The 14,219-nt window shown below is 45.7% G+C and overlaps 2 protein-coding genes across 3 annotated transcripts in view; both read left to right on the top strand.

The window, feature by feature from the left end:
* Stk35 (serine/threonine kinase 35) overlaps positions 1 to 610 on the top strand; it is a 174,072-nt gene extending 173,462 nt beyond the window's left edge. Inside the window, exon 7 of the transcript XR_013439594.1 lies at positions 546 to 610. The gene's annotated coding sequence lies outside the window, so the exon portion shown is untranslated. The remainder of the gene's footprint in view (positions 1 to 545) is intronic.
* Tgm3 (transglutaminase 3) overlaps positions 1 to 14,219 on the top strand; it is a 63,956-nt gene that overhangs the window by 36,990 nt on the left and 12,747 nt on the right. For both annotated transcript variants that reach the window (XM_021723219.3, XM_040274767.2), the window contains exons 2-8: positions 546 to 719; positions 1,026 to 1,277; positions 1,788 to 1,906; positions 2,703 to 2,831; positions 6,102 to 6,279; positions 6,384 to 6,519; positions 13,803 to 13,906. In XM_021723219.3, the coding sequence (XP_021578894.2) occupies positions 546 to 719; positions 1,026 to 1,277; positions 1,788 to 1,906; positions 2,703 to 2,831; positions 6,102 to 6,279; positions 6,384 to 6,519; positions 13,803 to 13,906 (1,092 nt within the window). The remainder of the gene's footprint in view (positions 1 to 545; positions 720 to 1,025; positions 1,278 to 1,787; positions 1,907 to 2,702; positions 2,832 to 6,101; positions 6,280 to 6,383; positions 6,520 to 13,802; positions 13,907 to 14,219) is intronic.

Below are 14,219 nucleotides of genomic sequence, written 5' to 3'. Positions count from 1 at the left end.
TTTGGCCCTTGGTGACTGGGGAGATGCAAGGACACAAGAAAGCAGTCCATGTCCCTAGAGTGGAGACGTGCATCCTCCTCCCCAGTTCTGTTGGAACCTCATCCACTAAGCAATGAGACATGCTAAAACAGAGGACAGAGTTGCTCTGGGGACCCAGGTCTTCTGAATGGCTGGTGAAGTGTCCCTGAGTGTTTGGCCTATTCCTTGAAGTCTGAGTGACAGGTCACCAGATACAGATGAAAGACCCTCTCAGCAGTGGGAACAGTATGTGGAGTGGCTCAGCTCTTTACAAGATCGGGGCCTTTCTATAATCTTGAATCATGTGAATTGGAATATCTGGGTCTAGAAAGGCCAAATTGGAATAGACGGTGAGATTTTTACTAGGCAGGATCAAAGTCTTTTTGACTCTTAATGTGATTCCTTCCATAAGTTTGGCTCTGCCCTGACGAGCCTCACCCCATCGCTGCTTTTTGGTGTCTTATACTCTTCTCCACTCCACCACCCTTGACTCCCAAGATTTCAGGTTGTCCTTGTCTGTCTCACAGCTCTGAGATTCCAGGGTGTCAACTGGCAAAAGTCTGCCAACCGGGATGCACATCACACGGAAAAATTCTCCAGCCAAGAACTCATCGTGCGCAGAGGCCAGCCCTTTGAGATCGCAATAGCCTGGAACCGAAATATCACCCCTGAAGAACATCTAGATTTTGTGGTCTCCACAGGTACCTGCTCACCTCCCCACCACATCCACAGGCACCCGAGTAGATTTGGGGACTGCCCCTCCCAAGGACGATGGCCACCACACTGGCCCAGCTCTGCCATCAGTTCAGTGTAACGTTGGGCAAGTGGCTGCCCATCTTTGAGCCCAAGAGTCATCACCTTCAGATGACACTTCCAGCGGGATCATAGGAACTCCTTTGGATGCATCCCCCCCGAGAAAGGACTTTGCGATTGTACTGGAACCTGACATGTCCCCATGGTCTGACCCACCGTCTTGGGTCTCCTTCATCTTCTGTCTTCTTTGACAGGGCCTTCGTCCTCAGAGTCAGCCAAGACAAAGGCGACATTTCCAATCAGCACTGGGAGCACTGGAGGAGGCTGGAAAGCTCTGCTCAAGAGCAAGGAGGGCAATGTGCTGACGGTCATCATCTCCAGCCCCGTCTCTGCACCCATAGGGTGGTACACGTTGAACATTCAGGTCACCTCCCCCTCCTCCTCGGAAGGGATGTACACCGCGAACCTCGGAGTATTCGTACTGCTCTTTAACCCCTGGATGCAAGGTAAGCCCGGATCCAAGCTGTGGACCTGGAAAGGAGGTGAGGGAATGCCCTTTTGCAGGCTCAGGTTTCACTGGGGCAAGTTTGTGGGCTGTGGAGAGAACAGAGAAGCTAGAGGTCAGAAGCTCTGCCACTTAGCAGCTTTGTGACTTTGAGCGGTCAACGCTGTCTCTCTCAAATCCTTCCCCATCAAGTGAACATCCTGCTATTTCCTCTGGGGGTCACTGGAATTTTTATCCTGCCTAGCATGGTTCCTTACAGTTCTGACTCCGATACAGTTCTGAGGCTTGGCCATAGCTTTCTGCCTGAAGGAGGGAGTGTGACATCCCTGGGGTCTCATTTCCAGACCCCCAGGTCGGCCCATCTGCTCTTTCCAGCCCAGAGCACCACAAAGAAGGCTGGAAGCATTAATAACCCAAGACCTCATTCCCTAGGCGCAGGTTGGGGGAGGGCTGATCGCTTGGATCCTCTGTGGGATTCCAGTCCCTGGTATCTGCTTTCTGTGTCAAACAGGGGATGATGTCTTTATGAGTAATGAAGCCGAGAGACGAGAGTTTGTTGAGGAAGATTCGGGCGCCATCTTTGTCGGAAGCGCAAATCGAATTAACATGGTTGGCTGGAATTTTGGACAGGTAACAGTGAAGACTAGGGACAACGTCCCAATTAAACAAGCTCAGTGGCTTCTCTCACAGATCAGCTCCGTATCTGTCCATTTGCCTGCCCTCGTTCATTCATTCAGAAGATATTTATTGATCACCTATTATGCTCCAGTCCCTGAGCTGCTCACTGAGGATGCAGGAGATGGAGAAGATCTGCTGCTTTAAGGAGTCACAAGCTAGTGGGCTTGACAGACACACGTTACTCAATTAGTACAAAGAAGTATTACCGGGGCCTCAATAACATAAGGCCCCAGAAAGACCGTCAGGACAGTCACATAGCTTCTGTTACTCATTCAGTGTAAAAGGCCAAAGGACCTAGTATGAGGCAATTACTTAACATAAGCCTCATATTGTGACAATGGCTTCAGGTGTATTTTTAGGAACATATTTTCTCTTTATAAAACTGGTTTCCCAGGAGTCTAAATAATATAGTCCAGGTCACAGTCATAGCTATAAGAAAACTTTGAGAAGACCTTGGCCTGATCATTCACTGGATAGAGCAGCCAGGGCCGCACAGGCTGAGCAACAGACTCCCAACTCCACGGCAGCAAAGCAACGGGGGAGTAGGGACAGGGTCTTGGGTACAGCAGTTTGCAGGGCTAATGACTGGGCACGGCCACTGTTCCTCAGAGGCTCTCCGTTCAGGAGGTCACAGAATGGAACGTCCCATCGAGATCCTGTGGCCTCGCCATAGAGGCTCGCGTTCCCTTAGTTAGCCAGGACCACTTGTCATTTCTTTCGTGGTAATATGTAGTCCCATTGTGAATAGTATGAAGAAGACATTCTGAAAATCAGCCTCACCGTGTTGGATAAGAGTCTGAACTTCCGACGAGACGCTGCTACTGATGTGGCCCGAAGAAATGACCCTAAATACATTACCCGGGTGCTGAGCGCCATGGTGAGTAACAGTAGAAAGGTAATTACTGGTGGTTACCTCCATAGGGAGGCCTTTCTCAGATGAGGGGTTAACCTGCAGCTAAAGCCAAGGAACCTGCCTGAATCCAGCCAGATTCAGCCACCTGCCCACATCATAGACAAATGGGAAAAAAAGAAAAGAAGCCCAATGCAGAGGCGCACACCTGTCATCCCAGGGGCTCTGGAGGCTGAAGCAGGAGGATCCCAAGTTCAGAGCCAGCCTCAACAACTTAGCAAGGCCCTAAGCAACTTAATGAGACCCTGTCTCAAAATTAAATACAAACAAAAGGGCTGGGGAGGAGATTCAGTGGTTAAGTACCCCTGGGCAGTTTCTTGTTCTCAGCACGAGGAAGTGTGGGTGCTGTCTGTTCCAAAGGGCACTTCCCCTTTGGGCATCTTCCAGGGATGGGTCAGGAAGGAGAGGGGATGCAAAGATAGCCTCTACTCTATCGTGGGGCCTCTGAGAAGGGAGGCACATTACATCCGCTAGGGAGCCCGGGGCTTTGACCTCCTTTGCCATAATCCAGCTCCTCCACAGAAGAAAGCTCTAGACTGTTGGGACACCCGTTCATTATCTAGATGGGGAAAGATGCTCACGGAGCTAGTGTGTGTTGCTCACAGTGCATCAACTGTGAGTCAGACCACAGGAAGGCCTTGAGCTGCCCACCCAGGCTCTCTTTCCACTGACTTCGACCTTGGCATGAGAGATTTGCCACACATGAGCATGCACACACACACACACACACACACACACAGCCTCCATTAAAAAATGACCAGACAAGGGTTGGGGTTGTGGCTCAGCAGTAGAGCGTTTGCCTAGCACGTGCAAGGCCCTGGTTCGATCCTCAGCACCACGTAAAAAGATAAATAAATAAAATAGATTGTATCCAACTACAACTAAAAAATAAATATTAAAAAAATGACCAGACAGTGTCCCAGTAAATCCCATTATCATATGTAATCATAATGCATCAACCACAAAATTTTTTTTTAATTCAAGTCAACAAGAGGATCAACCAGCTTACAAGTTAAGAAATAAAAGTCAAAGCAAGTTCTTTCATTTTAACTTTCTTGAACTAAACAATTACCTAGAAGTATCTCAAACTGCTTTTTTATTTTGGTTCATGATTTAGGCTTGTCTTGGTCTTTTTACTTTTGAGATGCATTATTATTATTATTATTATTATTATTATTATTATTATTATTATTTTATTTCCAAACAAACTAGTTACTTGGTTAGAAATTCCAACAACTTGCAGTTGCAGGATACAAATGCAGGGTTAATTGGAGAGGGCTATTTGAGAGTTGAGTCTGAAACCAAGCCTTGGAGGAAAGGAATGGAATAGGCTCCAAGAACCTGGGGGCCCTGGGATCAGTGAGGGCCAAGGCAGTCAAAAAATGGTACAAAGAAGAAGCAAGATAGGGGCTGAATCTTGAAAACCAAGTAACCTGGAGGAGGGGTTATTAGAGGGAACTCAAGTCTAGCTGAAGTTCAGGGCTTCTCAGGGAGCTGAGCTCTTCCACCAGGAGCGAGAGGGTGCGGCCAGCCGGCCCTACAGCTGCTGACTCACTAAGCCAAGGGCCAAACCACTTTATCTCAGAGCCAATTTCCTCAGCTGCACCTCCCTGATGCTCTCTCCAGACCTCCCTGTTGGGCTGGGCCAGGAGCTAATTATGGCCTGTGAGAGGGCTTTGAACACTCAGCTTTCCGCCAGAGGTGACCCTGCTGATTACCACGCTGGTGGCTGCACACTTGTGACGTAGGAGAGGGAGAAAGGCTGCACATGTTCCATCTCAGAGGAAGGCCCTCATGGCCTGGTCCTACAATTATAGTCCAGACCCTCCTGGAAGGGGTGCAGAGCTCACCCCTGGACTGAGATCCAGGAAATGTTGGGCCCAGCCTGTCCTGGGCCAGCATCTGTCTGTTTCCAGAATATGCATTCCCATAGGCCTTTCCACTAGGGATGTTCCAAAGAGAGGGAGTGGAACCCACAGGCTGGAGAAGCCATTGGAGGTCCTGGTCCAGCCTCTTGTACAGTGGGGATAAATGACACAGGTTTCTAGAAGGAAGGCAGCTTAGAAAACATTTCTTCTCACTTTCTCTGCATTGAAGACATAAGGCCCAGGGAGGTGAGTGACCTGCACAGGATCCCCAAGCTGACCAGTGGCAAAGCAGTGCTTTAACCTAGGTTTCTCCTCTCTTTCTGGTGTGTGTGTGTGTGTGTGTGTGTGTGTGTGTGTGTGTGTGTGTGCATGCACACACCCACACTAAGCATTAACCCAGGCCCTCAAGCATTCTACTACTGAGCACCATCCCTGGTCCTCTTTTAACTTTTTATTATGGAAAAGTTCAGATTTACACAAAACAAAGGGTAATAAGTTCCTATGTACCTATCACCAGGTTCAGCAATTGTGCACCCACTCAAGACTGATCTCGTGTCACGTCTGACACGATCATTTGGTAAATGATCCTCCACAGATCATTTGGTAAATCCCAGGCAGGACATTGTTGACATCATTTCACCCATAAGTAATTCAGGTCGTTACTCGGTGCTCTTTTATTTTCCTTTCTTTATCTGAATGGTGCTGGGCTAGAACCTAGGACCTTGTGCATGCTAGGCAAGCCACCTGTCACTGAACTGCACCCCAAGCTCTAGTGCTCTTCTTGTTCTGCAATACGATTGTGTTCCTTATGGTAGAAACATGCTCTAAGTCGAATGCATGAATGAATGAATAAATTGAATGGATGAAAAAATGGACAAATGAATGAATAAAAAACAATATTCCTTTTTTATTCTTTCCAAGAAGTTAGATACTTAAGTCTTAATTAATTCTTTCCAAGAAGTTAGATACTTAAGTCTTAAAATGGTCTTTGGAGAACACAAGTTTCAAGTCATGGACCCCCAAGCTGACGGATAGCAGAGATAGCTAGCTCATGAGTTCTTTTTTGCAAGAAGTCCTCTGCAAGCTATGTTTCTGGCCCTGCCGGGCCCCTGACAGGCTGTGGAGTCTCTGTTTTCAGCTGCAGTGCAGGATTGATGTGGGGATCAAGGGCAATCCAACATGGCCCATTAAGCAGAGCACCTCTGAACCCATAAACCACATAGGACTCCTAAGGGGTTATTGTTAGAATTATCATCCCCAAAATGAAAGACATAAAGGTTCCCTCAGGGGTCCCTGGTTTTCTTTCTCATCTCCCTACCTGGTCCTCTGAATTCTGGTGTGGATTCATTTGTGGGGATTTTCTGTCCAGATCAATGGCAACGATGACTACGGTGTGCTTCTTGGGAACTGGAGCGGCAATTACTCCGGTGGCCGGGATCCAAGGAACTGGAACGGCAGCGTGGAGATCCTCAAGACATGGGAAACTTCTGGCTTCAGGCCAGTCCAATTTGGCCAATGCTGGGTGTTTGCTGGGGTCCTCAACACAGGTATGTTGATTGTGATGTGCCTTTGCTGGGCCAGGGGGTAGCCATGGGGTGTGCCAAGGTACCCCTTCCACAAGCCAAGTCCTCATGCCAACCCTGATTTGCAGTGATGCGATGCTTGGGGATTCCCGCCCGCGTGGTCACCAACTTCAACTCGGCTCATGACACAGACAAAAACCTCACCGTGGATGTGTACTATGATCCCATGGGAAACCCCCTGCAGAAAGGCAGTGATAGTGTATGGTGAGTATGTGACCCTGCCATGTGACCGTGAGCACCAAGTTTCTTGCCCTCACCTTCCCCTGGAACCCAGGTCCATCCGGAGTTGGAGGGAAAAACGTGCCTAGTCTTAGCTTCCTCTACAAAAGGAGATGGTTGGTGGAACAAGATGCCTGGTCTTCTGGGGGCAGGTTCTCTAGTTGCAATCTTTTCCTATACACTAGGAGCTGCAGGGAGACCAGAATGTTTAAGACTGGCTCTCTCTGCTCAAAGCATTTATGGTGCAATTAGGAGACGGGGTAGGAAGCCCTTACTAGAGGTGACTTAGCAACCGGCATGGTGTGTGACCTGCCTGGTGAGTGATTCAGACAGTAAGCACTGTGGGAACCTGGAGAGGGAATCTTCAAGAAAGGCTTCCAGAGAGCAGGAAGGTGGAGCTGTTAAGCTGAATTTGGAATTAGAACTCTCATTCAGATATAATCCCTTTTGGGACAAGTAGAGGTTGATGAAGACATACCTGGGTGGCTCACTGTCATTTCTGTTGGGAGGGTTCCAGGTCTAGGAGCTCTGACGGTTCCTGAGGGTCCTGCCGCTCCTTCCTCTCGCACCTCCTTTTCTGATCCCTTCTCTGCAGTGGAGCTGGTGGCCATGCCCCACCCCAGTCCCTGCCAGCTGTGGGAGGGGGAAGCAGCCCACGATGGTATGAAGACAGGGAGTCCTGAGCCCTTGTTCCAGTCCTACTACCAGCTTGCTGTGGGCGGTTCCCGAGTTCCTCCCGACAGTGAACTCAACTGTCATTTAAGTCTCTTGCAAACTTCACTGCTTTCACTCTCTGTAGCTCCAGCCCACCTCACTTTTGCTATGAGGGCTACCCCTCCCCAAGCAGCCATGCTACCCTTTCTACATTAAATCCATCCAGAGGAGAGCTGAAGCAAAAGTCATTTCTGTCTGAAGTGAAGTTACTAACCTATTATTATCAGAACAGCCTGGGTTTGGATAGAAAAACCTTTGGTCTGAATCTTTGTGAGCTACAAATGTTGGAGGATTTTAGAACCTTGTCCAGTAATAGAATGTGAGGGTCATGAGGCTAAGCATCACAAAATACTTAGTAATGATAACAGTGTAGCCCGTGGCTTGCTGAGCCATGGCTGTGTGCCAGGTCTGTGCTTACATTCATCTTCACAAATGACAAGGAGTGCCCTATTATTGTCATTCCCATCTTATAGTTGAGGGAACTGAGGCACAAAGGTTGAAGAATTTACCCAATGGCACATATCCAGAAAGTGGTGGAGATGGGATTTGAACTCAGACAGATTTATAAACTATAGAACCAGGCATAGTGACACGCGCTTATAATCTCAACGACTTGAGAGACTGAGGCAGGAAGATCACAAGATTGAGGCCACTCTCAGCAACTTAGCAAGACCCTAAACAACTTAGCAAGATCCCGTCTCAAATTTTTAAAAATATTTTTTAAGGGGCTGGGGATGTGGCTCAGTGGTTAAGTGTTCAATCCCTACTACTACTACAAAAAAAAACCAACAATGACAGAGTGTTGTTACTATTCCTAACTGATGTTTGAGAAATCTGACAGCTCTCACCTTGAAATTTTTCCAAAAGAATTTGACTGGTCGCCAATGAGAGCTCTGGTTATGTTGGGTGCTACAAAACTCATTCCAGAGAAGCTAGGCTGGTCTTTGGTTTGTTTTTTGGTTTTGTTTTTTTTCACGCAGCAAAAGCTACTTATTTGGGAGACTAAATGTGTCCCAGACTCTCCATGAAGAAAAATGACTCTCCCAAAATCACACTGTGAATTAGTGAGCAAGCTAGAGGTAGAAAACAGGTATCCTTAAAGAGGACTCTACCAAGCACTGGAAGGGTCCTGAGAGGGATCTGCTCATTTCCAAGATGAGAAAACAAAGGCACAGAGAGGAGAAATATGGTCAACCCTGTGAGTCTGTGGGTGTCACATCCACAGATCCAACCAACTGTGAGTCAAAAATGTAGTTATGCCTGTGATGATTGCATCTGTGCTGACTGAATACATACAGACTTTGCTGTCATTACTTCCTAAACAATACAGTGTAACAACTGTTTCCATAGCATTTGCATTGCATTAGGTATTAGAAGTCATCTAGGGATGATTGAAAGCATATGGAGCATGTGCAAACACCACACCATTCTACATACGGGATTTGAGGTTGCACATTTTGGTATCTGTAGGGGGTCCTTTTCTACATCTCAATCTCCACTCCCCAACCCCATAAAAGGAAAGGCTAGATCAGGAATCCTCTGCTATGTCTTCCAGGTCTTTTGAAAAATCACATTCACAGCGTCCAGTGGGGAACATATTTTTCTAAGCCCTTCTGCTCATGCCAATTTATTCAGAGTCAGGACAGTTTAGGGAGAGCTTAGTTAAGGATGCTTTTCTGATCCAGTTCCCTGTCGGGCCACTGTGAAGGAGGTCTCTGGAGCCCACTTAGTCACTGAGCTGCTACCAAATGATTCAGAACAGTTCGGCCAAGGTTAGCTTGATGTTTCTGGCTTGTTTCCTTAATTTGTTAGACTCCCATCTCCCAATTTCTGTAGTCACAGACCTGACTGTACTTGGAGGCGGTGTGGAGCTCTGGGGTAGGAGGCAGGTGTGGGTTGCGCGGCCCTGCCTGGCAGATGGAGCTGGGCAGAGCTTCCAAGGAAGAGCTGTGCAGACCCACTCGGCAGAGCCCCTGGCTCCTCGTGCTGTCTCCAGACACAGCTCTGCCTCTGGACACGTGAGCCCAGTAACACTTAGCCACTGAGACCCACAGTGAGGCAAGCGAGAGTAGCCTTGTCCTCAGGACAGCTGAACTCAGCAAGCGTGGCTCAGGACCTCCTTGATAAGACACTGAGCACTGAGAGGGGTCCATCCTCTAGCAGGGACTGCAGTAGAGGACTTCATAGCTTGTAAAAAGATTGGCTATGATGGAGCAGAAGAATGGAAATTGTTGAATGATGTGGAAGACTCAGAGAAAGCAGAGAGGTCCCGGTTGGCATTCTCTGGGCATGTTGGGAAAGATAGCTTGGCAGAGGCTGCATCTGAACTGTGGTTTGAGTTTATCTTTAGAAGGGGTTGGGCATTGGGGTTGCTTTCCAAAATGGTCTCCTAAGCCCGTGAATTCTAAAGTAAGCTTTACCTCAGTTGCTTTCTCTATAGTAGTGGTTTATAAACGTCCAAGGTTACATTAGAATTGCTTTGGATGGAGCCAGGGTTGGTATTGTGTGCTTGTAATCTGTAGGAGGCTGAGACAGGAGGATTGCAAGTTTGAGGCCCGCCTGGGCAACTTAGTGTGAGACTCTGTCTCAAAATTTTAAAAAATAAAATAAGGGAAGGGGATGTAGCTCAATGGTAGAGTGGCCCTGGGTTGAATACCTCATACAGAAAAAAATAAAAATTAAAAAGAAAAAGTTAAATTGTGTGGGAAGAGACAGGAAGGACAGGAATCTACATCTTTGAATAAACAACTCAGGTAGTTCTGAGGTCTGAGTCCTTCCTGAAACCCTGAAGACAGAAATAGGAGCCTAAGTGGGTGGTGGGAGAGAGTGTGGTACAACCAGAAGCTCAAACTGGAATTTCTGTGATGATGCCGATGGGCATCTGAATGGCACGCGTCACCAATCTGTGGGACCAATGGAGTGGCTTCTACGTGAGGGAGGAACCAGGATGCGTTTGTCATCTGCTCTGTCTTAATCCCCACTTTGTAAATAAGTACTAAAACGCTGCTACTAACCAACCCACCCTTCCCCTGGGGTTCTTTGCCAGGAACAACACAAATGTGGAGTGGAACATGGTGTTCTTACCACCCTCTCTTCCCTCCCTGTCCCCTGTGCCCACCTAAGATCATCTTCCCACACTCCCTCTGTCTTCTCTTGGTGAATTCTAATCCATCTTCAAGATCCATTCAAAAAGACACTTTGTGGGTGTTCCTGGAGATAAATCTTATGACGACTTTTTTCCACAATTGTAGGAAATGTCAAAATGTATATGGAAGTAAAACTCACGATGATTCTGTCGTTCACATATTTCTAACACTGATAGTTTCTATCCAAACTTTTCTCCATGAGTTGTTGCTATTTGTAGAATTGGGATTACATTATGCAAGATTTGAGAGCAAGACAAAACCTTTAATAGGTACACCCTTCCCTTTCCCACACCTGGAAACCAACCACTTAACAGATTTAATCATGTGTTCGTGGCTAAATATTTTATTGCAAGCATTTTCCTGTCATCAAATAATCTTCAAAAATAAGATTATTTCAAATGAAAGATGATCTATTATTAGTTTGCTTTTGTGTATAATTTTTTATACACAAAACTTACTAGGAGACCTTGAACATCATTTCACTTCTTTGCACCACAGTGAACAGATTTGCCAAATGGGGATAATAATCATTTCTATCTTATAGGGTGCTATAAGGACTGAATGAGTTGATATAGCCAAGGAGTGAAACTCAGTGGTAGAGCCCATGCTTAGCATGTATAAGGCCCTGGGTTCAATTCTCTGTATTGGAAGAGAGAGAGAGAGAAAGGGGTTGAGTGGGGAGAATCAGAGAAGGAGAAAAAGAAATAAAGAAGGAATGGCACGTATATGTGGGACCAATGTAGTGGCTTCTGCGTGAGGAAGGAACCAGGATGCACTTGTTATCTTCTCTGTCTTAATTTCCACTATAACAAAGGCAGTTAGAACACAGCTTTCCATGTTAATACTATGTTAGCTATTATCATTTATATATCATTTATATTTTATATAATTATTAAATCTTCATTTATTTTCTAGTAACAGAAGTCATGAGTAATTGTGAACATACAAAATGGAAACGATATAAAACTTATTTCATATATTACCATATACACAATGTATACAACAAACTGTTAATCCTGGCCAAGACAATAGAACTTCGGGTAATTTTTTCCAATTTTTTATGTATATATTTTTTTAATTTCAAGGGGTTTCATCACACACAAGATTTTGTAACTTGATTTTCTTACCTCATGGTGTACTTTAAATATAAGTAAGTACCAGATTGAGTTTTCTTTTTTGCTTAATTTAATTTCATTTTTAATTGGCAAAAACCAGTTGTACATAACTATGGGGTGCTTATTCTCTTCCATGTTTGCATGATGCTCTGCCCTATAGCTGTGCCACAACGTACCTGACATTCCCTTATCCATGAACTCTTTCTCCAACATTTTTACTATTACAAACAGTACCACTGTGGACATCTTTATGTGGACATCTCTATGTACTCACGTGAAGTTTTCTGTGGGAGAAATTCCTAGCGGTGGAAATACTGGCTCTGTGGGCCTGTAGAGGTTTAAAGGTTTTTATACTTGTTGCCAAACTACCCTCCACACAGGTCATACCCATTATACTCCCACCATTGGTGCATGTCAACACTTGTTTTCCCACCGGGAAAGGAGAACAACATGAACCTGTCATACTGTGCTTTTATGTTTGCCAGTCTAATAGATGTAACCTTTGTGTCATTGTAATGGTTTCTCTCCATCATTTTAATTTTATTTTAATGGTGGTGAGGTTAAAATCATTATCATGTTTATTGACCATTTGTATTTCTTATGAAAAATCTCCTGCTCATTGCCCTTGATGGTCATGTGTTTCTTTTTGTCTTTTTTTTTTTTTATGTCTTTGTAAGTATAGTTTTAATCTAGTAAATCTCTATCTAGCGTGTGGGTTGCAACTCTAACAATTTTTACTTTATCAATTTTGTTTCAATTTTTTTTTCTCCCTTGTCTTCAAGTTTATTCATCCTTTCCTCTGTCATCTCTATTCTACTATGAAGTCTGCCCGTTGAATGATTTCATTTCAGTTAATTGATCTTTTTTCAGTTAAAAAATTCCATTTGGTTCTTTTCTAAATATTTTGTGTTTCCCTGCCAAGGAGCTCCTGTCTTTTCATTCATGACTACCATATTTACCTTTATTTCTTTGAACATGGTGATAGTAGCTGCTTTAAAGTCCTTGTATAATAATTTCGACATCCACATAATTTTACAGTTCATCTCCATTGATTGTCTTTCCCTTTGAGAATAAGTCACATTTTTTTTCTGGCTCTTTGCATGTTGAGTCATTTTAGATTGTACAGACTGTGTCTGTTTTCTGTTATTTTGTTTGAGTAATCCGCTGTGGGGAGACTCACTGCAAATCCTCTCACCTGTAAGTGAAGAAGCTCCAATCTCAGTTCTTTCTTTCATCTTAAGTTGCATTGTGTGTGATGTGTCTCATACATGTGTGATGCAGGGGCCACTCAGAGGCTGGGATAGAGTTTATAGACAAACTTGGGGCACCTTTTCCCTGATTCTTTCTTTTCAGAACACTCCCCCTCTCTCTCTAGCTATCCTAGTTAGCCCAGGATCTGTTTCCTGGGTCTTCAGGCCAGAAGGATATTGGGTTATCTATTTTACTGTCCTTTACTTTTCCCTTACCATAGCCCCTCCTTGGGGTAAAGTCACATAAAGTACAACTCATCCTCCAAGTTTTGACTCTCCTCCAAAACCTTCGGACTTTGTTTACTTTCATGTTGTTGTTTTTGTTTTCTTTTTCCTTTTTTTTTTTTTGCAGTATTTATTTCCACATTCAAAAATGTCCATGTGTCCTATGTTTATCCTCCAAACCAAAAGCAGAGCTATGGGCTTTAGTTTGTAGGGCCCATGTCGCTGTAGCTAATTGTGCCTGGCGAGGGGCAAACAGTGACAGAAGTTTGCAGACGGGACACAGAGTGCTGTTGTGGATGAAGACCTCCCCAGGGCTGATCTGGGTCGTGTTTCCATTCAGGCCTCAGCAAGAGAGTGTGTGTGTCCCTTGGCAGGATGTCACCCCTGCTGCAACTCCACTCACTGTCAGCGCACACCGGATACAGCAATGTCCCCAAGAGGATACAGACTATTTGGCCAGCTGCCTTCTATTCATTCTGCTCCCCAGAAAGGCAGTGGACCATGGTGGGCAAGGCTTTGGCTTTGAAAGTTAGGCACGTCTGGGTTTAGACTTTGACTCCGTCATTGCTAGCTGCTCAGTGTCTCTGAGCCTCAGTTTCCCTTTTTATGAAATGAATCTAAAAGTAGTACCCATTTCACAGTCTGTTCGGATTCCTGTGGGACAGTGCTCACCCAACCCATTGTACAGTAGCTGGCACAGAGTTAACTCACCTGATGAGGACCAGGGTGCTCTGCTGCCAGGTCAGGGATGTGGTGTTGTGCCACTTGTCTGCTGTGTGACCTTAGGCAGGTTCTGCAGTCTCTGGTTCTATCTGCAGGAATTTCCACGTCTGGAATGAAGCCTGGTTTATGCGAAATGACCTGGGGCCCATATTCAACGGATGGCAGGTGTTGGATGCTACCCCCCAGGAAAGGAGCCAAGGTAACCCTCTGCTGGCCTTGCTTTGGGCTTAGCTTCAAGTCATGAGCCTCCCCATTATTTACAGCAGGACAGCGACACAAGTAGAAACCTAAAAGGCCTGTCCCTCACTGCAAAGTGTAACATGGTTTTTAACACTGTTTTAAAAAATAGTTTCCCCCCTCCTCATCTCTTCTGGCTCGGGCTGCTACTTAACATGGTGCCTCCTCTGCACCTCGTCTGGCTGCTACTCCCACGGGAGAGGCCCCGGCATGTGCCAGGTGACTTCCAGCAGCTTGTCCTTCCCAGCACAGAAACCTCATGGCTCCCTTTGGCC

The sequence above is a fragment of the Ictidomys tridecemlineatus genome, chromosome 5 (genome assembly GCF_052094955.1).
Source record: "Ictidomys tridecemlineatus isolate mIctTri1 chromosome 5, mIctTri1.hap1, whole genome shotgun sequence".
Lineage (NCBI taxonomy): Eukaryota > Metazoa > Chordata > Mammalia > Rodentia > Sciuridae > Ictidomys > Ictidomys tridecemlineatus.
Note: the sequence above shows the minus strand (reverse complement) of the source record. Positions and strands in the feature narration are given on the sequence as shown.